At 51.2% G+C, this 23160-nt stretch overlaps 1 protein-coding gene across 1 annotated transcript; it reads right to left on the minus strand.

Annotated features, from left to right (window-relative positions):
- Nucleotides 1-1833: 1833 nt before the first annotated feature.
- On the minus strand, nucleotides 1834-18127 carry LOC141977519 (CD276 antigen-like). Its single transcript, XM_074939038.1, has 6 exons — nucleotides 18001-18127; nucleotides 8141-8160; nucleotides 7615-7699; nucleotides 6002-6355; nucleotides 2910-3206; nucleotides 1834-1838 (listed from the first exon to the last, which is right to left on the minus strand). The coding sequence occupies exons 1-6, from the start codon at nucleotides 18125-18127 to the stop codon at nucleotides 1834-1836; spliced, it is 888 nt and encodes a 295-aa protein (XP_074795139.1).
- Between the last annotated feature and the right edge of the window lie 5033 nt (nucleotides 18128-23160).

Here is a 23160-nt window from a genome sequence, read left to right on the forward strand (position 1 = left end):
GAAAATCGCTCTGTCTGCCAGCAGAAATAAATAAGTGACACAATAGCTGCACATTATGTGCAATAACTTCCTGACTGTCCCCAAATCCTGTGAGCTCCTGCCACCCACCCCAGCCAATCCCCTGCCTCTGAAACCCACGAGGCAGGTCCTGGAAATCAAGAGCTGGGCTTCAAAATCATGGTCCTCAAGGAATCAATTCTGAAGCACTTAGAGCAGAGGAAAGGGATCAGGAACAGTCAGCATGGATTCACCAAGGGCAAGTCATGCCTGACTAATCTAATTGCCTTCTAGGACGAGATAACTGGCTCTGTGGATGAGGGGAAAGCGGTGGACGTGTTGTTCCTTGACTTTAGCAAAGCTTTTGACACGGTCTCCCACAGTATTCTTGCCAGCAAGTTAAAGAAGTATGGGTTAGATGAATGGACTATAAGGTGGATAGAAAGCTGGCTAGATCATCGGGCTCAATGCGTAGTGATCAATGGCTCCATGTCTAGTTGGCATGTCTCGTCTGGTATCAAGTGAAGTGCCCCAAGGGTCGGTCCTGGGGCCGGTTTTGTTCAATATCTTCATAAATGATCTGGAGGATGGTGTGGATTGCACCCTCAGCAAGTTTGCAGATGACACTAAACTGGGAGGAGTGGTAGATACGCTGGAGGGTAGGGATAGGATACAGAGGGACCTAGACAAATTGGAGGACTGGGCCAAAAGAAATCTCATGAGGTTCAACAAGGACAAGTGCAGAGTCCTGCACTTAGGATGGAAGAATCCCATGCACCGCTACAGACTAGGGACCGAATGGCTCGGCAGCAGTTCTGCAGAAAAGGACCTAGGGGTTACAGTGGACGAGAAGCTGGATATGAGTCAACAGTGTGCCCTTGTTGCCAAGAAGGCCAGTGGCATTTTGGGATGTATAAGTAGGGGCATTGCCAGCAGATCGAGGGACGTGATCGTTCCCCTCTATTCGACACTGGTGAGGCCTCATCTGGAGTACTGTGTCCGGTTTTGGGCCCCACAGTACAAGAAGGAGGTGGAAAAATTGGAAGAGTCCAGCGGAGGGCAACAAAAATGATTAGGGGACTGGAACACATGACTTACGAGGAGAGGCTGCGAGAACTGGGGATGTTTAGTCTACGGAAGAGAAGAATGAGGGGGAATTTGATAGCTGCTTTCAACTACCTGAAAGGGGGTTCCAAAGAGGATGGATCTAGACTGTTCTCAGTGGTAGCAGATGACAGAACAAAGAGTAATGGTCTCGAGTTGCAGTGGGGGAGATTTAGGTTGGATATTAGGAAAAACTTTTTCACTAGGAGGGTGGTGAAACACTGGAATGTGTTATCTAGGGAGGTGGTAGAATCTCCTTCCTTAGAAGTTTTTAAGGTCAGGCTTGACAAAGCCCTGGCTGGGATGATTTAATTGGGGATCGGTCCTGCTTTGAGCAGGGGGTTGGACTAGATGACCTCCTGAGGTCCCTTCCAACCCTGATATTCTATGATTCTATGAGATTTTAAATCATCATAAATAAATAGTCAAATCTGCCCTCGGGGCCACCACGGGAGGCCGCCGGCGCCCCCTGTAGGAGGGTTGGGGGTGCTCCAGCCAGGAACCGAACACACACAGGGTTTCTGGGGACAGCTCGGGGGCAGTTTGGGAGTCATGTCCTTCCGCTAAGCCTGCGGTGGGGGAGCTGCCATCCTATTGCTCTCCATCCCATCCTTACTACTTTATACTCCCCAGTCCACCTCCTACCCGCCCCAATCCCTTGGTCTCCCTCCTGCCCCCCCCGTGATAAATTGTTCTCCATTTCCACTGGAGGCAGGAGAAGCAGCACTGGGCTTAACCTGCAGCCAGGGAGAGTGAGGGTAGAGATCAGGAACCACTTGCTAGCTCCCAAGGGAGTTCAGCTCTGGACTCTGTGTCCAAGGGAGGTCGTGGGATCCCTGCCACTGGAGGTTTCTAAGCCCAGGCTGGACAAACCCCTGTCAGGGCAGCTCTAGGGTTACGTGGTCCCACCTCTGCATGGGGGGGTGGACTGGCTGCCCTCAGAGGTCCTTCCTCTGGGGCTCTATAAATACCTTTGAGCCTTTGGCCCTAGCCCTGCAGGGGTCTCACTAATCGCTTTGATGTGGGGCAGTGATTAGAGGGGGACAAAGAGCTGCCCTGCATGGGCGGGGTTAGGTTCCCCTGTGGGGGCCGCAGTGTATGAGCCCTGTTGTAGTGACATGGGTCAGTCCCCGCCGGGCAGGGCGCTCTCCCGTCACAGGGGTCAGGGACAAAAGCAAGCCCTGGTGCAGTGGCTCTGTGCTGAACATAGAACTGCGCTGTCCTTGCTATAAAGTGCGGCTGTTGGGTCTAGAGACCCCTGGCTTCCAGCTACAGAGCCTTGGCATGAAGGGAGGTGCGAGGGAGCTGCCAGAAGATCAGCCCCGAGGGCGGTGGTGGGTGTACCCATGGCTGGGCAGGTGCCAGGGCCCAGCTGGCCCTGGGGTGAAGGATCCTCCACATCCCTCGTCCCGGCAAAACGACTCTCTGAGCAGCGTCCGCAAGTCCCACGGCTGGGAGGGCGAAGGATCCCCGCAGCCACTATCACAGACAGGGTCATGGCACCCAGACAGGCCACCAGCAGCCAGACATGGCTGCATCTCTGCCCTGCAAGAGAGAGCCCAGAGCTTCCTGTGAACAGGGCCTGAGAGCCGGAGCGAGCTCCCCAGGCTCAGTGTGTTGTCCTCCCGCCTGGGCCAACACGGCAAAGCCCAAACTCGGGGCTGCTGAGCGGCAATACCCCGCTCTGCCACTGGGGAGCGACAATGGGTTAAATAACTGTGCTCAGCCACTAATCCCCTCCCCACGTCCCGCTGTGGGGCAGAGCCCTGCGCCGGCTGGACAATTCCCACCCCCCTTCCCCCACTCACCGGGTCCTTCTGCCACTGTGACGTGCTGCACGGGGGTCTCCCGTCCGTGTGCTGTCACCAGGAACACGGTGAGGTTGGAGCTCTGCCCCACGGGCACGACCAGCTCGCTGCGCAGGGTGTAAAGGCCCTGGGCGTCCACGGACTCTGTAGTACTGCTGAGCTCTGTCAGGTTGGTTCCCATCCTGTTCCTCCACACCACACTTGCTCGGGGGTACCCGCCCCCTGAGCTGAAGGTCAAAAGAGTGTGGCCCAGCCGAAACGAGGGGTCAAGGGTCAGATGAGGCTCACTGTAGGGTGCTGAAAGGAAAAAACACTTCCCATGTCTCTGGAGTTTTTCACCTCCAGTTGCTTGACAGGCTCCAAACACAGGAATTGCTTCCCCAGTGCAGAGATGCAGCCGCCTCTGGGGTGGAACAGCCAGGTAACAGCTGCCCAGTAACACAGCACAAGAGGTTAAACTGTGCAGTTTGAGGTTAAACCATGAAGTTTGGTGTTTGAGCCAGCTTTGAGGAGGGACATCGTCTACAGTTTGTCTGAGATCAGATCCACTTGGGATGGCCGCAGTGTCCACCCCACACATGAACACTCTCCCCACCTTGGTCTTACCAGCCAGAGCCAGTTACCATTTACAGGAATACCGGTTTCCTTCTGCAGAAGGTGTTTTGGGCCAGATCCCCAGCTGGTGTCAATCGGCAATGGCGCCATTGGAATCATGCTGGATATCTCAGCTGAGAATCTTGTCTTTGGCCTTTCAGTCATGTTTCCAACATTAGCTTCATTTTCCTCCCGCTGATATTTAAGAACATAAGAATGGCCAGGTTGGGTCAGACCAAAGGTCCATCTAGCCCAGTATCCTGTCTTCCGACAGTGGCCAATGCCAGGTGCCCCAGTGGGAATGAACAGAACAGGGAATCATCAAGTGATCCATCCCCTGTTTGCCAGAAGCTGGGAATAGGCGACAGAGGCCAGGGACACCATCCCTACCCATCCTGGCTAATAGCCATTGATGGACCCATCCTCCAGGAACTTATCTTGTTCTTTTCTGAACCCCGTTATAGTCTTGGCCTTCACCATATCCCCGGCAATGGGTTCTACTGGTTGACTGTGCTTTGTGTGAGGAAATACTTCCCTACATTATAAACCTGCTGCCTATTAATTTAATTGGGTGACCCCTAGTTCTTGTGTTATGGGAAGGAGTAAATAACAGCTCCTTATTGACTTTCTCCACATCCGTCATGAGTTTATAGACCTCAATCAGATCCCCCCTTAGTCGTCTCTTTTCCAAACTGAACAATCCCAGTCTTATTAATCTCTCTTCATACGGCAGCCGTTCCATACCGCTAATCATTTTTGTTGCCCTTTTCTGAACCTTTTCTAATTCCAATATATCTTTTTTGAGATGGGGCCACCAGAACTGCACGCAGTATTCAAGCTGTGGGCGTACCATGGATTTATGTAGAGGCAACATGATATTTTCTGTCCTATTATCTATCCCTTTCCTAATGATTCCAAACATTCTCTTCGCTTTTTTAACTGCTGCTGCACAGTGAGTGGATGTTTTCAGAGAACTATCCACCATGACTCCAAGATCTCTCTCGAGTGGTAACAGCTAATTTAGACCCCATCATTTTACATGTATGGTTGGGATTATGTTTTCCAGTGTGCATTACTTTGAATTTATCAACACTGAATTTCATCTGCCATTTTGTTGCCCAGTCACCCAGTTTTGTGAGATCCCTTTGTAACTCTTCGCAGTCTGCTTTGGACTTAACTTGAGTAGTTTTCTATCATCTGCAAATTTTGTCTCTTCACTGTTTACCCCTTTTCCCAGATCGTTTATGAAAACATTAAATAGGACTGGGCCCAGTACAGCCCCCTGGGGGACACCATTATTTACTTCTCTCCATTCTGAGAACTGACCATTTATTCCTACCTTTGTTTCCTGTCTTTTAACCAAAAAAAACCAACAAGGAGTCTGGTGGCACCTTAAAGACTAACAGATTTATTTGGGCATAAGCTTTCGTGGGTAAAAAACCCACTTCTTCAGATTCCATGCATCTGAAGAAGTGGGTTTTTTACCCACGAAAGCTTATGCCCAAATAAATCTGTTAGTCTTTAAGGTGCCACCAGACTCCTTGTTGTTTTGTAGATACAGACTAACACGGCTACCCCCTGATACTTGTCTTTTAACCAGTTACCAATCCATCAGAGAACCTTCCCTCTTATCCCATGACGGCTTACCTTGCTTAAGAGACAGAACCCCAATTTGTGCCTCTAGTCCTACCCACCCTATCCCAGTCTGAACTGTAGAGTCTGGAATGCCGGTGGCCAGCCTAGAAGGACACAATTCCGAATCTGTGGATAAGTACCAATCTCTGCCATCCTTCAGCCCTATGGCACATTGCTTTGAGCCCCAGACCCCTAAATGGAGTTGACAGAACAGTAAAGGCTGATTGTAGGCAATATTTCTCCGACCACAGTACATGCCTAACCCATGGAACTCCTTGCCATGGATATCACTCAGGCCAGGAGCACCGAAAGACTGAAGAAATGATTGGACAATGCTATGGAGCAAAGCATCCAGAGTCATGGTCGAGGGCTGCAAACCCTCCTGCTTTGGGGAATCAGCTGTAGGTCGGAGATCTTCGAATCTCTGTTCCTGACAGCAGACCTCTCGAGGTCCCTTCCAGCCCTACATTTCGATGCTAAGATGCCGCAGGTGTTAGGTGGGAGATTATCTCTGAATAAACCAGCTTCCAGTGCAGCCTCCCTCAGCCCGTCAGATATCGAAGGGCAAAGGAGCCTTAGGAGAAACCTCAGGTTGAATGAAAAAAGAAAAGGAGTACTTGTGGCACCTTAGAGACTAACCAATTTATTTGAGCATAAGCTTTCGTGAGCTACAGCTCACTTCATCGGATGCACACTTCTGCAGTTTCCACAGTATGCATCCGATGAAGTGAGCTGTAGCTCACGAAAGCTCATGCTCAAATAAATTGGTTAGTCTCTAAGGTGCCACAAGTACTCCTTTTCTTTTTGCGAATACAGACTAACACGGCTGTTACTCTGAAACCCTCAGGTTGAACGAGACATACCCATCACTGTAACCTGCCTCGTCTCCGAAGTTGTCCCCCGCTCCGAGGTGACGTGGCAGCGATAGACACCCTCATCCTGCGTGCGGACGCCCCTCAGCGTCAGGGACGCGTTCCCCCGGGCCAGCCCCTCCGGATCCAGCCAGGTCCGGTTCCTATAAGCCTCATCCTGTTTCACCAGCTGGTCCTTCCCATAATAGTGACTATGAACCACCAAGGCCTCTGTTCCCGCCCCCTCCTTCTGCCAGGTGAGGGTCAGGTGCTGGAGGTTCATCCCAGGCTGGGACTGGAAGAGGCAGCTCAGGGTGACGTCCCTCCCGAACTGAGCAGTGATGGGCGACTCGGCTGTGATGAGCCCTGAAAGGGAAACAGAGTCAGGGACAGAGATCCCGGCCACTGCCCAGCCTCCCCCTGCCCTGGGACCTCTGTAACCCCAGGGGGTTAGCGCCAAATGGGGTGGGAGCTTTGGGGCAGGAAGAGATGAAAGGGGACATGGGCTGACATGCTCAAGGGACCAGGACATGGAGCCTTTCACATGTCAGCCATTAGGTCAGTTAGTGGCTCACATGTCCACGCCAAGGAAACCACCCTCCCAACTGGCCCTTTGCTTAGCAGCAGAGGCTGAAGGCTCGACAGGCTCCAGAGCTTGATCTCCTGCCATCCCCCTATATGGCAGTGGGGCAAATTGGTGGAGGGACGAGAAAAGGATCTCCATGATGCTCTCTCCCCTAGCATGGACATGACTGACGCCGAAACAGAAAGGCTGGGGAGAAGTTTGAACACTGGGGGGCCCAGTGAGTTCCGTATCACCTGCCCCAAACCCTCAAACCCTCATGATTCAGGCCCCCAAAAGTCATGAGCTCAGCTTAGAAATCAGGCGATTGTAACTGATAATACACTTGCTGTTCTGCTCATTGGCCTTCTGAGCCCGCGGGTTGCACCCAGGTCGGGTTTGCACTAGAGTGGGTCGTAAGTTTGGTCTGAAATGTTGTTTTCAAACAAAAAATGGCTTCTGAGGTTTAAATGAACATGTCCCCACCCCGTCCCCAACGGCTGAACGGTTTTGGGCAGCCAAAATCCCCCAAATTTCAGTCACAAGCAAAAATATTTTCAGTTTGCTAGTTTTCAGGGTTTTCAATGAAAACGCCCCAAAAATTCTGAGGAAAAATTTCAGCAAAACCCCAAACTTTTCTACTGACGTTTTTCTTGGCAACAAAAATCCACATCCCGGCCTGCTTGGGTTTCCAAGCTTTTCTCCACAAACGTGGGGGCGGAAATCTTAGTTTTTAACTAAATAATTCCTCTGTAATTCAGAGTCAGCAAGAGCTGGGCTTTTTGTGAAACACTCAATATCACCATCAAGTCATGACCCTCTGGCACCAAATGGGCAGGGTGTGATTAAGAGGAGGTTTCTTAATCAAAATGGTTTTAGAGAGCTGAACGAATATCAACTCAGTTTCCTGTTAGTGTTCAATAACACCACTTCCCCCACTGTTGGGCACTAGAGCGTCTGCCCTGAAGCCGAGCTCGGGAGCTACAAGAGAGCTTGGGAAACTCCCCGTGGTTTGTAAACGGGGCAGGACAGGACAGCAGGGGCTAGCAAGTGAGATACTCACCCCAATGAGCCCCCCACACAAGGAACAGGAAAATTGGGGAACAAAGGCCAGGGCACATTACACGCTGTAGAGACTCAGATTTGCCCTGCAAGAGAAGGGCAGACACTGATTGGCAAAGTGACCCCCCCAACGCCCTACGAAATTGATTTCACAGTTTCGCCCCCCATCCTCCAATCTCCCAGCTCCCAAGCAGGATCCAGCTCAAACCAGTGACTTCATCCTGGCCCCAGGTCAGCAACGAGCAAAGGCTGGTCCCCTTTGACACCTCCTAATGGATGTACTGGCTCAGCCAGCCACATTCTGAGCATATCAGCACCCTCTTGAGCCCACTGTCCCATCTCCACACCCCATTCCCCTCCCTCTGCCTCTTGCTGCACCACAACCGCTCCCCGGCCATGATCAGAGGTCAAGACAGTCCATGCCTGGATCAGACGTCGCTGCTCAGCCACGGGGCAGATCCCCTCCCAACCGTGGAGACAGGCGGACGCTGTCTGAGACAAGCAACCCAAGTCACTGAGGTACTCACTGGCGCAGCCCAGCTGGATCCTGGCAGACAGAGAGCCCAGAGAGAGTCGCAGTCAGGAAATGGGGGATGGGCACAGGCAGTGTGGCCTCCTGAAGCCTGCTCTGAATATCAGTCGCTCCTTGTTGGGTTTTTAAATCGCTGAACTAATGGAATTCCCGGCAGCCCATTGCTATGGGGGAAGCACAGGGGTTTGCAGATGTCCCCAAACATTGCATCATGCCTGCATGTGACCGAGGAGTTTCCATCAGCCCAGCTCTGTCACGAGGATCTGGCCTCGGGACACATTTACTGAAACCTCTGCTGCTTCTAAGCCTGTGTAACCAATTTCCCGTAACCAGGGTGGAAGCGAAACAAATACAGAATCACCTGCAGTTTGCTTTAGTCCTCGACCCACCCGCACAGGCAGCCTCTGAGGGACCTGCTGCTTCTCACCGTGGAGCTGTCAGACCCCTCAATGGATGGGGGGCTAAACGGCCTGTGACCACAGCGTATCCTGTGGTAACTGAACCCTGCTGCCAAGTGGAGTCGGCAGCAACAAGGGCCGGGTTCCATACCCAGGGGTCCCTGTTAACAACCCAGCGCAGAGCCGGCTCGAGCCCCCAGCCAGTAATCTGGAGAAATGCACACCAGCCCCTGTCATAAATATAAAGGGAAGGGTAAACCCCTTTAAAATCCCTCCTGGCCAGAGGAAATCTCCTCTCACCTGTAAAGGGTTAAGAAGCTAAAGGTAACCTCGCTGGCACCTGACCAAAATGACCAATGAGGAGACAAGATACTTTCAAAAGCTGGGAGGAGGGAGAGAAACAAAGGGTATATGTGGTCTGTCTATATTTTGTCTTTGCTGGGGATAGACCAGGAATGAAGCCTTAGAACTTTTAGTAAGTAATCTAGCTAGGTATGTGTTAGATTATGATTTCTTTAAATGGCTGAGAAAAGAATTGTGCTGAATAGAATAACTATTTCTGTCTGTGTATCTTTTTTGTAACTTAAGGTTTTTGCCTAGAGGGGTTCTCTATGTTTTGAATCTAATTATCCTGTAAGGTATCTACCATCCTGACTTTACAGGGGGGATTTTTTTTTTATTTCTATTTACTTCTATTTCTATTAAAAGTCTTTTTGTAAGAAAACTGAATGCTTTTTCATTGTTCTCAGATCCAAGGGTTTGGGTCTGTAGTCACCTAGGCAAATTGGTGAGGCTTTTTACCAAACCTTGTCCAGGAAGTGGGGTGCAAAGTTTTTGGGAAGTATTTTGGGGGGAAAGACGTGTCCAAACAGCTCTTCCCCAGTAACCAGTATTTGTTTGGTGGTGGTAGCGGCCAATCCAAGGACAAAAGGGTGGAATATTTTGTACCTTGGGGAAGTTTTGACCTAAGCTGGTAAAGATAAGCTTAGGAGGTTTTTCATGCAGGTCCCCACATCTGTACCCTAGAGTTCAGAGTGGGGGAGGGACCTTGAGAGCCCCAGATTCCCGACACCCTGAATCAGTGCTCAGCAAAAACCCCTGCCTCCGAGTACAGCGTCCTTGGCCTCAATTTCTCACCGCGCAGCGTGAAAGTCTGATGGACAAATGCCCCTTTAACACCCTGCTCCCACTTCCCCCCCGCCGCACCCCACTCACTGCTGCTGCCCTGGGTCCGCGAAGACCAGGTCAGACAAGGTCAGAGGTGTGTTCACGTGAGTTCATCTCCCACCGGAGGGGAACGTGGAGCAGCGCCTCCTTTGCTGTCACCACTGCGCCGCCGTCTGCCGTGCCGGCGATGGCCCTGCTCCATCAGTTTCTGCCGCCACCTGCCTCTCGGTGCCTTGAGGCTCCCCCCCGGCTCTCTGGGATTTCAGTGGCTAGTGGGGGAACCTCATGGCTAGGGCAGATTCTTCCACAGGAATATTGTACCACAGCAGGGGTAAGCAAGGTCGGCCTTTGGGAAAATGGTGCCCTGGGTGAACTTGTATTTTGGCACCCCCCCATTACCCCTCCCTGGCTCCCATGGGCTCCCCATTCCCCCATCACCTCTGGGCCCCACTGCCTAGCCCCAGTGCTTAATTTGTATTGAAAGAGATGCCAGAGCTCAGCCCTGGCACAAATTAAGCACTGGCAGCGTGGCCTGATACCCGTGGGTGCTGGCCGGGCGCCCAGCTCTGAAGACATCACTGCCAGCAGCAGCGCAGATGTAAGGGTGGCCTGGCATACGGTGTATTGCCACCCTCACGTCTGCACTGCTGCTGTGGCTTGTGATGCCTGGTGCTCGGCATGTGGCTCAAGGCTTCACACTGTCACGTGGGGGCTGCATTTTGCCAGAGCCCACGGCCCTCCTGCAGCCCTCTGGCCTGGCTCACCAGGGCGCCATTTCAGATTTTCGGGAGTGGAAGGAAACTTTAACCATGATTCCAGGGACTACTTAGGCGCCTGAAGACTCTAGGGGCTTTTGCTGATAACAACTTAGGAATTAGCTGACAGGAGCTCTGTATCTAATTGTTATATAGAGAAAGAAAAAAATATATACAAACGCCAATTAAAGCCTCGTTTAAAGTTTCTATTTAAATTTAGAACAATCAGGAGATAATACAGCAAAATATTCCCAATCCCAAACCTTGAGGTACCAGTTCTGGTGCTTTAACACTGATATCAGAAACGCAAGTTTGATACTTTGTACCAGAGGGTCTCATGACAAATTTTTTGGTGGCCTCAGAGTGTGGCTGGTGGTCGCTCTGATAATTTCCCCTAAAATAATTAACTTTGGGAAAAACAAATACATACGCACATCAAAATCATTGTAATTTAATTATTGCTAGCTAGGAAGTCTGCTGCTGTGAAAAGTGATATTAACAAACATACAGGTATCACTTTTCACAGCAGACTAACTCAGCCTTGGGAAGCCTGGGGACAAATTAAGCCCTAGATGGGGAGGTCGATGGTTAGGCAGCAGGGACCAGGGGCGATGAGAGGTGGGGGAGGCAGCAGGGAGCCAGAGCCTGAAGCCCGGGGGATGGGGCCCCCAGAAGGAGCTTGAAGCCCTGGGGCCATAGCCCAAAGCCCTGTGGCCAGAGCCTGCCACCCCACAATCCCAGGGCTGAAGCCCAAGCCCCACCACCCCCGGGAAAGCAAGAAATTCACAGTCTGCCGTCTCCTCCAGTGTTGTGCCCCAGGTGTCTCCAGAGGGGAGCAGCGGCAGGGCCCAACCCCGGCTGGCAGCCCCAGCGGCCAACATCAAGATGGCGCATCCAGGAGCAACAGGGAAGGGGAGGGGTGGCTGCTTTGCCCCCCAGGACGCTGTGACCACAAGAAAAGCCCCTGGTGGCCACATGCGGCCGTGGTGGTCGCATTTGAGAATCGCTGCTTTATACACTATCTTTAGCAGAGATAAATAGAAATAAATAAATCTGATTAAAATCTGTTTACTTTCTATAACAGACACACTCTGTGTTACTACCATTATCTTAGTCAATTGTTTTTCACTCCACTAAAACATACTTAATTTTAACATACATGATTAAGGGTTTATTAAAAACGGGAATTTATTTTTCTAGTTATTCTGGCATTTATGTTTCCCGATCACAATCATGTACGTGACTCCCTAACATTGGACTCCATCATTGCTTTTACTACCATACCGGGAACTTCACTGATTTTCCATACACGTGTTATTTTACAGATGTAACTAAAAATACAATTTGAAAATAAGTGACCTTCATCTGCCCAGTATCTAAAGTTATGTTTTTAGCAAATGTTTTTTAAACTGGCACTAGCTTTACTCACCTTAGCAAAGTTACATTCTAGAAGGATACTATTATTTGATTGTACTGTTTTAAATAAGGAATGACAAAGCACAATATGGTAATAACAGTAATAATGATAATTATGCCAGCCAGGACAGGTTAGGCATTTTAGAACTCGCTACTCAAAGAATTAAATTTCAGCATTAGGGGGAAATATAATTATGAAATGCACAGACCAGTCAAAACCCGAAAATAACAGCACTGCAATCCTTAACGAAGTTTGAAAGAATAAAATTCCAGAGAATATATGTACATTGCGCACTTCAACAGGAAGTACCAAGTAATAAGTACCAAGCACAGACTCCTGTTCCGCACCCCAGCTCAGCAGAGACAGGGTACATAGGCAGGGGTGGAGAGAACAGCCTGAAATCAGCCCCCGCAACCCTCTGCACAGCAGACAGGAAGCTCCTGGGAGCAGCTTGGCCGAGGGGGTGGGGGGGCTGCAGATGGCAGCGGAACAAGGAGGGGCACCCCTGGGCAGTCACCCAACCTACCCACCCCTAAAACCAGCCCTGGGTATAAGGCTAATGCTTCGCCCTGGTTATCAGTGATTTCAGCTCTAGCCATCACCCGCCACAAACCCCAAGACTCTCAGCCGAGTCTAATCAGCTCTGTCTTTAAACAGTGCAGAAAGGGAGGATCAAAAAATGTCCATACCACTAAGCCCACAGCCTTAGCCAGGGCATGTTCGTCGAGGGTGAAAGCCCTCGATCAGGGCGTGCGAAGCACAGTTCTGCCACCCCTTTGGGCACACAACCGGGATAACAACATTTAATTACCGCTGCCCTCAATACTAGTGTGATTTGTGGCAGAGTGGGCGTGTCTGTGCAAAACAAGCTCATTCAGACCCTGCTTAGAGCCCTGCAAATCATTTGACAAGCATGGAGCAAATCCAGGACAGCAGAGTCCTGAGCCCCACAGGGTCCACCCGCCTTCCGCGGTCAGCGGCTCCAGCCCCCATTTGGACCAGCCTGGTAGGTGCCATCGCAGGAGCCACTGTTGCTGCCAGTGGGGTTAGTTTGCTGGGGAAAAGGGGAATAAGAGGGAGCCCAGGATGGGATGGGGGAGTCAGAGGTGGAGGAGAGGGCTGGGTGACACCGCTCTCCCCATATGGGCCAGGCACCCCTCTGTCCCTCCCACCCATCCCTGGCCAGGTGTGCTGGAAAAGGCTAGACTGGAACCACGGGAAACCATCTTCACAGTTGCCCGGGCACCGTGGAGCAAAGTAAGGCGTGGGGCTGTGGGGAAAGGAGGTCAGCCCACTTGTGGGTGGGGGTGGCTCTGATCTACATTAGGCTCAATGGGAAGGGGGGGATCTGTGGCTCGTAGGCAAAGGTCCTGGGGATGGACTGGAGGAGGGCCCGTCCGGGGCGGGGAGCCACGAGCTGGCAGGCAGAGCCAAAGGGCAAACGTCCTAGCCGAAATGTGGGAGAATTACCTCGAGTGCTGGGGTTTTGGGGGAGGGTGGAGGCATTTTTAAGTGCCAGCTCCGAGAACGCGACCCTGGAGAGAAGCGTTGCAACCGCGCTGGGTTGAACAACCCTCCCCCGCCCCCGTCTCTGGTGGGTTTCAGGTTCCTTTTCATGCTGTCATGAAACTGAAACGCACCAAAATACCCCAGGTTGCTGCCCAGACCTGGCACCGTCCCCACTGGTGCAACACACGGAGGCTGGTGGTGGGGAACAGTCCCCGGGAGGTTGAGGGGGGGGAAGAGTTTGGTGTGGGCCAGCGAGCTCAGGGGAACTTTGTTGGCTTGCCCGTTTCTGAGCCTTGTCTTCTCGCTTTCCTCTGCAGCCTGGTGGGTACCGAGCCGCTCCCCTGACTCCAGGAGCTCAGCAAATATCACTAGGCTTCAGTGTCACTTAAACTGTCCTGCAAGTGAGACGCCCCCAATGAAATAGTTCATCCCCTCTCTGCTCCGTGACTCATTGTGCTCCCCTCCCAGCCCCCTTCTCCCCCTCCTACCCCTCACTCCCCCTCCTCTCTCATCCTGTCTCTCCCACACCCTTCCTCAGCTCCTGTCCCCATCCCCCTTCCCCCCCAGTACTTCCCTCTCCCCTCCCCCATCTCTCCTCCCAGCTGGATTCAGCACTCACACCCTGCCGCTCCTGGGGCTGACCCTACCACTGCCAGGAGCCATGCGGCTGGGCCAGGGAGGGCCAGACAAAAGGGGCTCCTAGGGGATGACAGAGGGGGCGCGGGTGAAGCAGGTGGCAGGATGAGGGTGTCACTGCCGTCCGCCTCAGGGCAGATTCCAGACTGTCAGAACACAGGGCAAACACCCCAAACAGGTGGGGTGGCCTATAATTAGATTTCACCCAGCCTGGAACAAACGTGAACACCTGGATTACGGCACCAGTCTCACCGCAGAGTCCCAGACAATTCCCCAGGGCTCTCCAGTCCGTCTCTCCCCCAGGCAAGTTGGATTTAGTGATCAGTGGTGACCGACACCAAAAATACCACCACATCCAGGTTGCTCCTAGTCCCAAGAGACCAGTCACTCACCCTAAATCCAGTGGTACCCTAGAGCAGTCTGTGGATCCTGGGGGAGCCGCAGACAGGTTCTAAGATTTCCAAAGGGGGCCACACCACCATTCAGAATTTTTTAGGGGTCAACAAATGTAAAAAGGGTGAAATCCCCTGGCTTAGATCTTCTCCCAAAGACAACACCTGTAGCCAATTCTAGTGTAAACTAACGAAAGGCTTATTAGCTAAGAAAAAGAAAGGGGAGTTGCTGAGAGGTTAAAGCAGGTTCAATATAGGGAGAAGTGAGACAGTCTGTAATTCCCAATGGCAGCAGAGAGGTAGTAAACTGCTAGTCACACAGAAGTCTCTCAGGACTGCCCAGAATAACCATGGGGATTTCCGTCTTCTCGTTCAGTTATTGCGTCGTTAGAATCCAAATGGTCCAGAGATGCAGAATCTTTCCCTGAATCCATACAAGGAAAACAAGCTGACAGTGTCACCACCCATGTGGGCTCTTCCCTTGAGGATGGAGCGACAGGAACGCATCTAGAGGCTTTGACCTCCGATCATCACAAACAGCACCCACTTGCTTTCAAATTAGCCCTTCTCTGTTAAAGTGCTTAATTTGCATAAGGTTGCCAGGTGTCTGGTTTTCGACTGGAAAGTCCGGTCGAAAAGGGGACCTGGCAGCGTCCGGTCAGATGTACTGACGAAAGCTTATACTCAAATAAATTGGTTAGTCTCTAAGGTGCCACAAGTCCTCCTTTTCTTTTTGCGAATACAGACTAACACGGCTGCTACTCTGAAACCTGACCAAACACTGAACATCCGGTGACTGCAGGGCAGGGGGAGGTGCCAGGTCATTAACCTGTGCCAGCCCCTGCTCAACAGGGGCTGTCGTCTACCTGCAGATTCCTTTTCAGGCTGCAGCAGCTAGGCAGGCCAGCTGGTGGGGAGGGAGGTGGAGACTACCCAGAGATGAGGAAAGGGGTGGGGAGAGGAGCAAGTGGGGTAGGGTCTTGGGGGAAGAGGTGGAGTAGGGGGCAGGGCCCGGGGAAGAGGCTGAGTGAGGGGTGGGGCCTCAGAAAAAAAGCAGAGTAGGGGGCGGGGCCTCAGGAATCCAATTGTCAGCAATTAGAAAGTTGCCAACCCATTCCACAAGGCATCTTTCTGGTTCGGTGGGTTATTTAGTTACAGGGATGTACACCATGTAAATGTTTGTGGTTACATTATAACGGGGTACAGATAAGTAAAAGCAAGGCATGTCACACCCCATTAGTTTTCATGATGTTTAAAACACGAACTACTCTTATACATCTCACAATCACTTAGATCCATACTAATACCCAAGTGAATCGGCCTAGCTTCCAGCCATGCATCTGTAAGCACTCAGCGAGCCCCGGGGCTCACCTCATCTGCCAGCGTCACATAGGGTGCAGAGGGTGAGATGGGGGAGGCTGGAGCATGGGGAATATCCCCCGCTCCAGCCACGCTGGCTCAGACCAAAAGGTCCATCTAGCCTGGTATCCTGTCTCTGGCAGTGAGGACGGTACAAGGCACCGGCTAACCTGGGGGAATTGTGTATCACTGCGCACGCAGAAATTAATGTTTTTTGCACAGAATTTCCTTTTCCTCCACAGAAATGGGCTGCAGAGCTGCTGGCCGCCACTAGGGGCCGCTGCGCCCAGCAGGGAGGTGGGGGAAGAGGGCGGGGGAGGGAGCTGGAGGGTTGCCCGCAGCTGCGGTTCGCAGCAGCCCCTGAAGGAAGGAGGCTGCAGGCAGGAACCTCCATGCAAGCCCGGGACCCAGCATCAGGCTCTCTCTCTGGATCTAGGGCAGGGGTTCTCAAACTGGGGGTCGGGACCCCTCAGGGGGTCCCGAGGTTATTACATGGGTGGGGGTCACGAGCTGTCAACCTCCACCCCAAACCCCGTTTTGCCTCCAGCATTTATAATGGTGTTAAATATATAAAAAAAGGTTTTTAATTTGTAAGGGGGGGGTCACACTCAGAAGTTTGCTATGTGAAAGGGGTCACTTGTAAAAAAGTTTGAGAGCCACTGATCGAGGGTCTCTGGATCTAATTCCAGAAAACAGAACACCCTTGCCCCACTCACTGCCCCGCCCCATCTCCGAGGCCCCCCCGCCCCCTGCATCCCTTGCTCGCCCCCACCCTCTCTCACACGCTCATTTTCACTGCAAGACCCAAACAGTCATTTGTTGTTTTGACAGATGTATTATGCCAAGTTCAGGTTTTATTTGTTACAGGATGCTAGACCTGGCCGCAAAATACTCAAAAAGGGCAATTTAAAAAAAAAAAAAAAAGGAAATTTCACAAAGTTTTTCATGATTCTTTCCCGCCTCTCTTCCCATTTTTCATAACCGGCTCCATGTGTTTTGTTCACTCAAGTTCATAAATTTGTGTGTGGAATGAGGACCACACAGTATCGCAGCTGCAATGGGTCGATTAAAGGCCCACTCCTGAAGCCCAAATACAAATCCATAGAGCACAGTCACAGAAATGCACACCTGTCCAGATACCTATATAAATAAATCTGTAGAAACTGACTCCCACACCTACATGCAGATACACACGTGTATTCATGGGTACACATCTAGCATGCACTAACACATATACTTCCACATTACAGTATTTAATATTACAATTGTTGTTTCGTGCCTAGAGACCCCAGCTAAGATCAGGGCTCTAGGGTGGTAGGTGCTGGACACACACATAAATAGAGAGAGTCTGCAACAAAGAGTTTATAATGTAGCTCGACAAAGGTGGGGAGAAAGGTATGATACATTGGCTCTTCTGCAATTACTAGTCAACAACATTCACTTTTAAAGAAATAATACATTTCTTTTAGAGTAAATTTCTCTTTTAAAAACTTGTTATGAAATTAATACACACATTTTATGTCAATTTTTTTGTGCACAAGCCAGCAAAAGGAATAACAGTCAAAGAGTTAGGCTGCAAGTTTTATTCACACAGGTATACACACATGCAGCAATATGCACACCTCCCTACACAAAGACACACAGTCTCTTACACACATACAATGCATGCATGCACACACTTGTTTGCACAGAGACACTTTTCACATACACTTTTCCATGGGCTGCCTAAATCACCCAGCCGGGAAGGGAGGAGGGCGGGTTGGAGGGGAAAAAATGGCGGGGAGGGGGGAGAGGAGAGGAGAGAGGCCAAGGATGAAAGCAGGATGGGGGTGAGAGGGGGCAATGAAGGAAAGAGGAGGGTATGTGGGATGGATGGGGATGCAGGGTGAGGCAGAAGGCTACAGGTGCATGAGGATGTGGGAGGAACAGGGGTGTATATGGACATAATGGGAGTGCAGCAGTGTATGGAGGTGAATGGGGTGCAGAGCTGTGGGGGGTGAGGGACATGGGGGTGGTGGCTCTGGGAGGTGGAGAGGATGGGTGGAAGACCGCTGTAAGGGGTACAGGGCTGGGATGGGTGGGTGGGGGCAGGACAGGATGGGACGGGGAGGGATGGGAATGCGGTGGGTGGACAGGGAGGGATGAGGGTGCAAGGGGACGGGGGGGGTGCAGTGATGGGGGTGAAGCCCCATTCCAGCACTCAGAGAGGGGGATACACATACCTCGAACTCCTGGGTGCCGGCGAGGGGGCGACAGATTGCCCGGGGTTCGCTGCAGGAGCAGGTGCCCGAACTCAAGCCCAGCCACGCGAGGAGCATGAGGAGAGAGGGGCGGGCCACGACTCCTCATCAGCCGTCTGCCGAGCGCTCAGGAGTCATGCTAGCTCTGCCCCTGCCCTGACCCAGCCAATGGGAGCCGCACCTGCGGGCAGGGAACAGGGCAGCGTGCGGACGCCCCTGGCCACCCCTAAGGCTAGGAGCCGGACATGCCTGACCCAGCCCCTCTGCCCAGCGTGGCCGCACCACCAACCGGACAGTCAACGGCCCCGTCAGCAGTGAGCTTTCCCCTGGGGTTCTGGAGCCGGGGCTGCGGCCAGGATCTCTGGGGTCGCTGGGCAGTGGGATCTCTGCCCCTGACTTTGTTTCCCTTTCAGGGCTCATCACAGCCAAGTCACCCGTTACCACTTGGTTGGGGGGAGAGGGGAGGGGGAAACGTGACCCTGAGTTGCCTCTTCCCACCCTACCTCAGGATGAACCTCCAGCACCTGACCCTCACCTGGCAGAAGGAGGGGGGCTCGACCCCTCCTTTTCCCTCATTTCCTGGCCCAGGGTCCTGAGCTGCTCACACCTTTAAGTAGCGCGACTGGATCTTTCTCCCAGCCATGAGGGGGGCATTCAGGACACTTTTCTGGGCTGCTCCCTATGCAAGTCCATAAGTTCGGGGCATGGCCCCATTAGTCCAGTTAGCTTAGCTGTAGGTTCCCCTTAGCAGGGGGGAAACGTACTCATTTCCTGTGACTGGCAGGGTGCCAGCCCCTGCCTTCTGGCAGGCGGTTCCTGCCTCTTCGCCAGTCAGCCCCTGACTGAGGGGGGCTCCCTTCTTTTCTCCCTCCTCCAGGCCTGGCATTGGCTGAAGGTATGATGTGGGGGGGGCTAGCTGAACCCACAGGTTTTCTTTAACCCCTGATGTGCCAGACGGCAGTTTCTCTGCTCCTTCACAATTACACCCACGAAAACAAAAGTGCCTGGAACAATAGCAAATTCAGAGGACTAACCGTCTTAACACCATGGATGCAGGAACTGAGTCCAGTCACTTTAGCTGTTCGCGTGTTCCAGGCATTGATACTGTGGCATCCGCGATGTCGCAAATGAAGTTGGGCCTTCGGAAGAACAGAAAGTGACAGACAGGCTGAGGAAGAAAAATGCTGCCGGAGAACGCAGCAGAATTTGATTTCAGGATATCTACAGATGCATATTTTGACCTGGGATGCTGCTAATTTCTCTTGCTGCCGTCGCCGTGTTGGTCCCAGGATCGTAGAGAGACAAGCAGGCTGAGGGAATAGCTTTTATGGAACCGACTTTTCCTGGTGACAGGGACACGCTTCGGAGCTTCCCAGAGCTCTTCTTCAGGGCCACTGTTTAGGGGATTCCCCCACACCAGGAACGGGGTTTCTCGCCACCTGCTTTGGAACTTTAGGTGGCTTAATGCTCTGCTCCCATGGCTCAGAGCCCTGACACCAGTACCCCTCCCACAAGCATAAAGGTTTCACCCTGGCTCCGGACAGCCTGGCTGCCCCTTGCAGGATGACCTCAACTGGCCTTCCAGTCCGGTGTGTCCCCGAATCCTTCCACTGCGAGTTGCCAGCCGGTCGGACTTTTCCCCTTGGTTCGTCACCCCCGGAGGGGTGGAATCAGCCCCCTACTATCACTTCACTCTGGCCCATACCGTTTGCACCCCAGATCCACCCGGGGTTAAAAATAAACAAAAGTCTATTTAATAAAGAGAAACTCACAGATTCAAAGTAAGGCACAGATCTTCCTGATAACACCATCCTGGCCACTATGGATGTAGAAGCCCTCTACACCAACATTCCACACAAAGATGGACTACAAGCCATCAGGAACACTATCCCCAATAATGTCACGGCTAACCTGGTGGCTGAACTTTGTGACTTTGTCCTTACCCATAACTGTTTTACATTTGGGGACAATGTATACCTTCAGATCAGCGGCACTGCTATGGGTACCCGCATGGCCCCACAGTATGCCAACATTTTTATGGCTAACTTAGAACAACGCTTCCTCAGCTCTCGTCCCCTAACGCCCCTACTCTACTTGCGCTATATTGATGACATCTTCATCATCTGGACCCATGGAAAAGAAGCCCTTGAGGAATTCCACCATGATTTCAACAATTTCCATCCCACCATCAACAGCCTGGTCCAGTCCACACAAGAGATCCACTTCCTGGACACTACAGTGCTAATAAACGATGGTCACATAAACACCATCCTATACCGGAAACCTACTGACCGCTATTCCTACCTACATGCCTCCAGCTTTCACCCTGACCACACCACACGATCCATTGTCTACAGCCAAGCTCTGCGATACAACCGCATTTGCTCCAATCCCTCAGATAGAGACAAACACCTACAAGATCTCTATCAAGCATTCTTACAACTACAATACCCACCTGCGGAAGTGAAGAAACAGATTGATAGAGCCAGAAGAGTTCCCAGAAGTCACCTACTACAGGACAGGCCTAACAAAGAAAATAACAGAACGCCACTAGCCGTCACCTTCAGCCCCCAACTAAAACCCCTCCAACGCATTATTAAGGATCTACAACCTATCCTGAAGGATGACCCAACACTCTCACAAATCTTGGGAGACAGGCCAGTCCTTGCCTACAGACAGCCCCCCAACCTGAAGCAAATACTCACCAGCAACCACATACCACACAACAGAACCACTAACCCAGGAACCTATCCTTGCAACAAAGCCCGTTGCCAACTGTGCCCACATATCTATTCAGGGGACACCATCACAGGGCCTAATAACATCAGCCACACTATCAGAGGCTCGTTCACCTGCACATCCACCAATGTGATATATGCCATCATGTGCCAGCAATGCCCCTCTGCCATGTATATTGGTCAAACTGGACAGTCTCTACGTAAAAGAATAAATGGACACAAATCAGATGTCAAGAATTATAACATTCATAAACCAGTCGGAGAACACTTCAATCTCTCTGGTCACGTGACTACAGACATGAAAGTTGCTATATTACAACAAAAAAACTTCAAATCCAGACTCCAGCGAGAAACTGTTGAATTGGAATTCATTTGCAAATTGGATACAATTAACTTAGGCTTGAATAGAGACTGGGAGTGGCTAAGTCATTATGCAAGGTAACCTATTTCCCCTTGTTTTTTCCTACCCCCCCCCCCAGACGTTCTTGTTAAACCCTGGATTTGTGCTGGAAATGGCCCACCTTGATTATCATGCACATTGTAAGGAGAGTGGTCACTTTAGATAAGCTATTACTAGCAGGAGAGTGGGTTTGTGTGGGGGGGGGGTGAGAAAACCTGGATTTGTGCTGGAAATGGCCCAACTTGATTATCATACACATTGTAAGGAGAGTGATCACTTTAGATAAGCTATTAGCAGCAGGAGAGTGGGGTGGGAGGAGGTATTTTTTCATGCTTTATGTGTATAAAAAGATCTTCTACACTTTCCACAGTATGCATCTGATGAAGTGAGCTGTAGCTCACGAAAGCTTATGCTCAAAGAAATTGGTTAGTCTCTAAGGTGCCACAAGTACTCCTTTTCTTTTTGCGAATACAGACTAACACGGCTGTTACTCTGAAACCGTTCAAGAGACTGGGACTGTTCAGCTTGGAAAAGAGACGCCTAAGGGGGGGATCTGATCAAGGTCTACAAAGCATGACGGGTGCGGAGAAAGTGAATAGGGATGTGTTATTTACTCCTTCCCATAGCACAAGAACTAGGGGTCACCCAATGAAATTAATAAGCAGCAGGTTTAAAACAAACAGAAGGAACTATTTGTTCACACAACACACAGTCAACCTGTGGAACTTGTCGCCAGGGATGGGGATGTTGTGAAGGCCAAAACTATAATTGGGTTAAAAAAAGAACTAGATAAGTTCCTGGAGGATAGGTCCATCAATAGCTATTCAGGTGAGGGGTAGGGTCATGCCAGTGGGGGGTGGGGTCATGTTGGCATGGGCAGGGTCATGTTGGCATGGGGGGGCGTCAAGGTTCCTTCCCCACTCTGAACTTTAGGGTACAGATGTGGGGACCTGCATAAAAGACCCCCTAAGCTTATTCTTACCAGCTTAGGTTAAAAACTTCCCCAAGGTACAAACTTTGCCTTGGCCTTGAACCGTATGCTGCCACCACCAAGTGTTTTAAACAAAGAACAGGGAAAGAGACCACTTGGAGATGTCTTCCCACAAAATATCCCCCCCTCCCCCCAAGCCCTACACCCCCTTTCCTGGGGAAGGCTTGATAATAATCCTCACCAATTGGTACAGGTGAACACAGACCCAAACCCTTGGATCTTAAGAACAATGAAAACTTAATTAGGTTCTTAAAAGAAGAATTGTAATTAAAGAAAAGGTAAAAGAATCACCTCTGTAAAATTAGGATGGTAAATACCTTACAGGGTAATCAGATTCAAAACATAGAGAATCCCTCTAGGCAGAACCTTAAGTTACAAAAAGACACAAAAACAGGAATATACATTCCCTCCAGCACAGCTTATTTTACCAGCCATTAAACAAAAGGAAATCTAACGCATGTTCTAGCTAGATTACTTACTAACTTTACAGGAGTTGTACGGCTGCATTCCTGTTCTGTTCCTGGCAAAAGCATCCCACAGACAGACCGAACCCTTTGTTTCCCCCCTGTCCAGATTTTAAAGTATCTTGTCCCCTCATTGGTCATTTTGGTCAGGTGCCACCGAGTTTACCTTAGCTTCTTAACCTTTTACAGGTGAAAGGATTTTGCCTCTGGCCAGGAGGGATTTTATAGAACTGTATAAAGAAAGGTGGTTACCCTTCCCTTTATATTTATGATAGGGGGTCATGCCAATAGGAGCAGGAGTGGGGTCATTAAGGTGAGGGTTGGATCATGCCTATGAGGGGCAGGGTCACACTGGCAGGGTCAGGGGTATTTCAGGTGGGGATAGGGGACATACTGGTGTGGGCAGGGTCAGTCAGGTGAGAGAGCAGGGTCACACCAGCAGTGGATGGGGTCACGCCAGTGGGGGGGTGGCCACGCCGGCAGTGGGCAAGCTCACGCTGTTCCTGGAAGTACCAGAGTAGCCCATATTCTGGGAGTGGGTCAGTGGCC

Source organism: Natator depressus, chromosome 24, assembly GCF_965152275.1.
Source record: "Natator depressus isolate rNatDep1 chromosome 24, rNatDep2.hap1, whole genome shotgun sequence".
In the NCBI taxonomy this organism is placed as follows: Eukaryota; Metazoa; Chordata; order Testudines; family Cheloniidae; genus Natator; species Natator depressus.

Excerpts from the sequence above, each read along its gene's own strand:
- LOC141977519 (XM_074939038.1), bottom strand. The coding sequence starts at position 18,127 with ATGAGGAGTCGTGGCCCGCCCCTCTCTCCTCATGCTCCTCGCGTGGCT. Across the intron at positions 8,161-18,000 it reads CCGGCACCCAGGAGTTCGAG|GATCCAGCTGGGCTGCGCCA; the intron begins GTATGTGTATCC and ends TCTGTCTGCCAG. Across the intron at positions 7,700-8,140 it reads GATCCAGCTGGGCTGCGCCA|GGCAAATCTGAGTCTCTACA; the intron begins GTGAGTACCTCA and ends CTTCTCTTGCAG.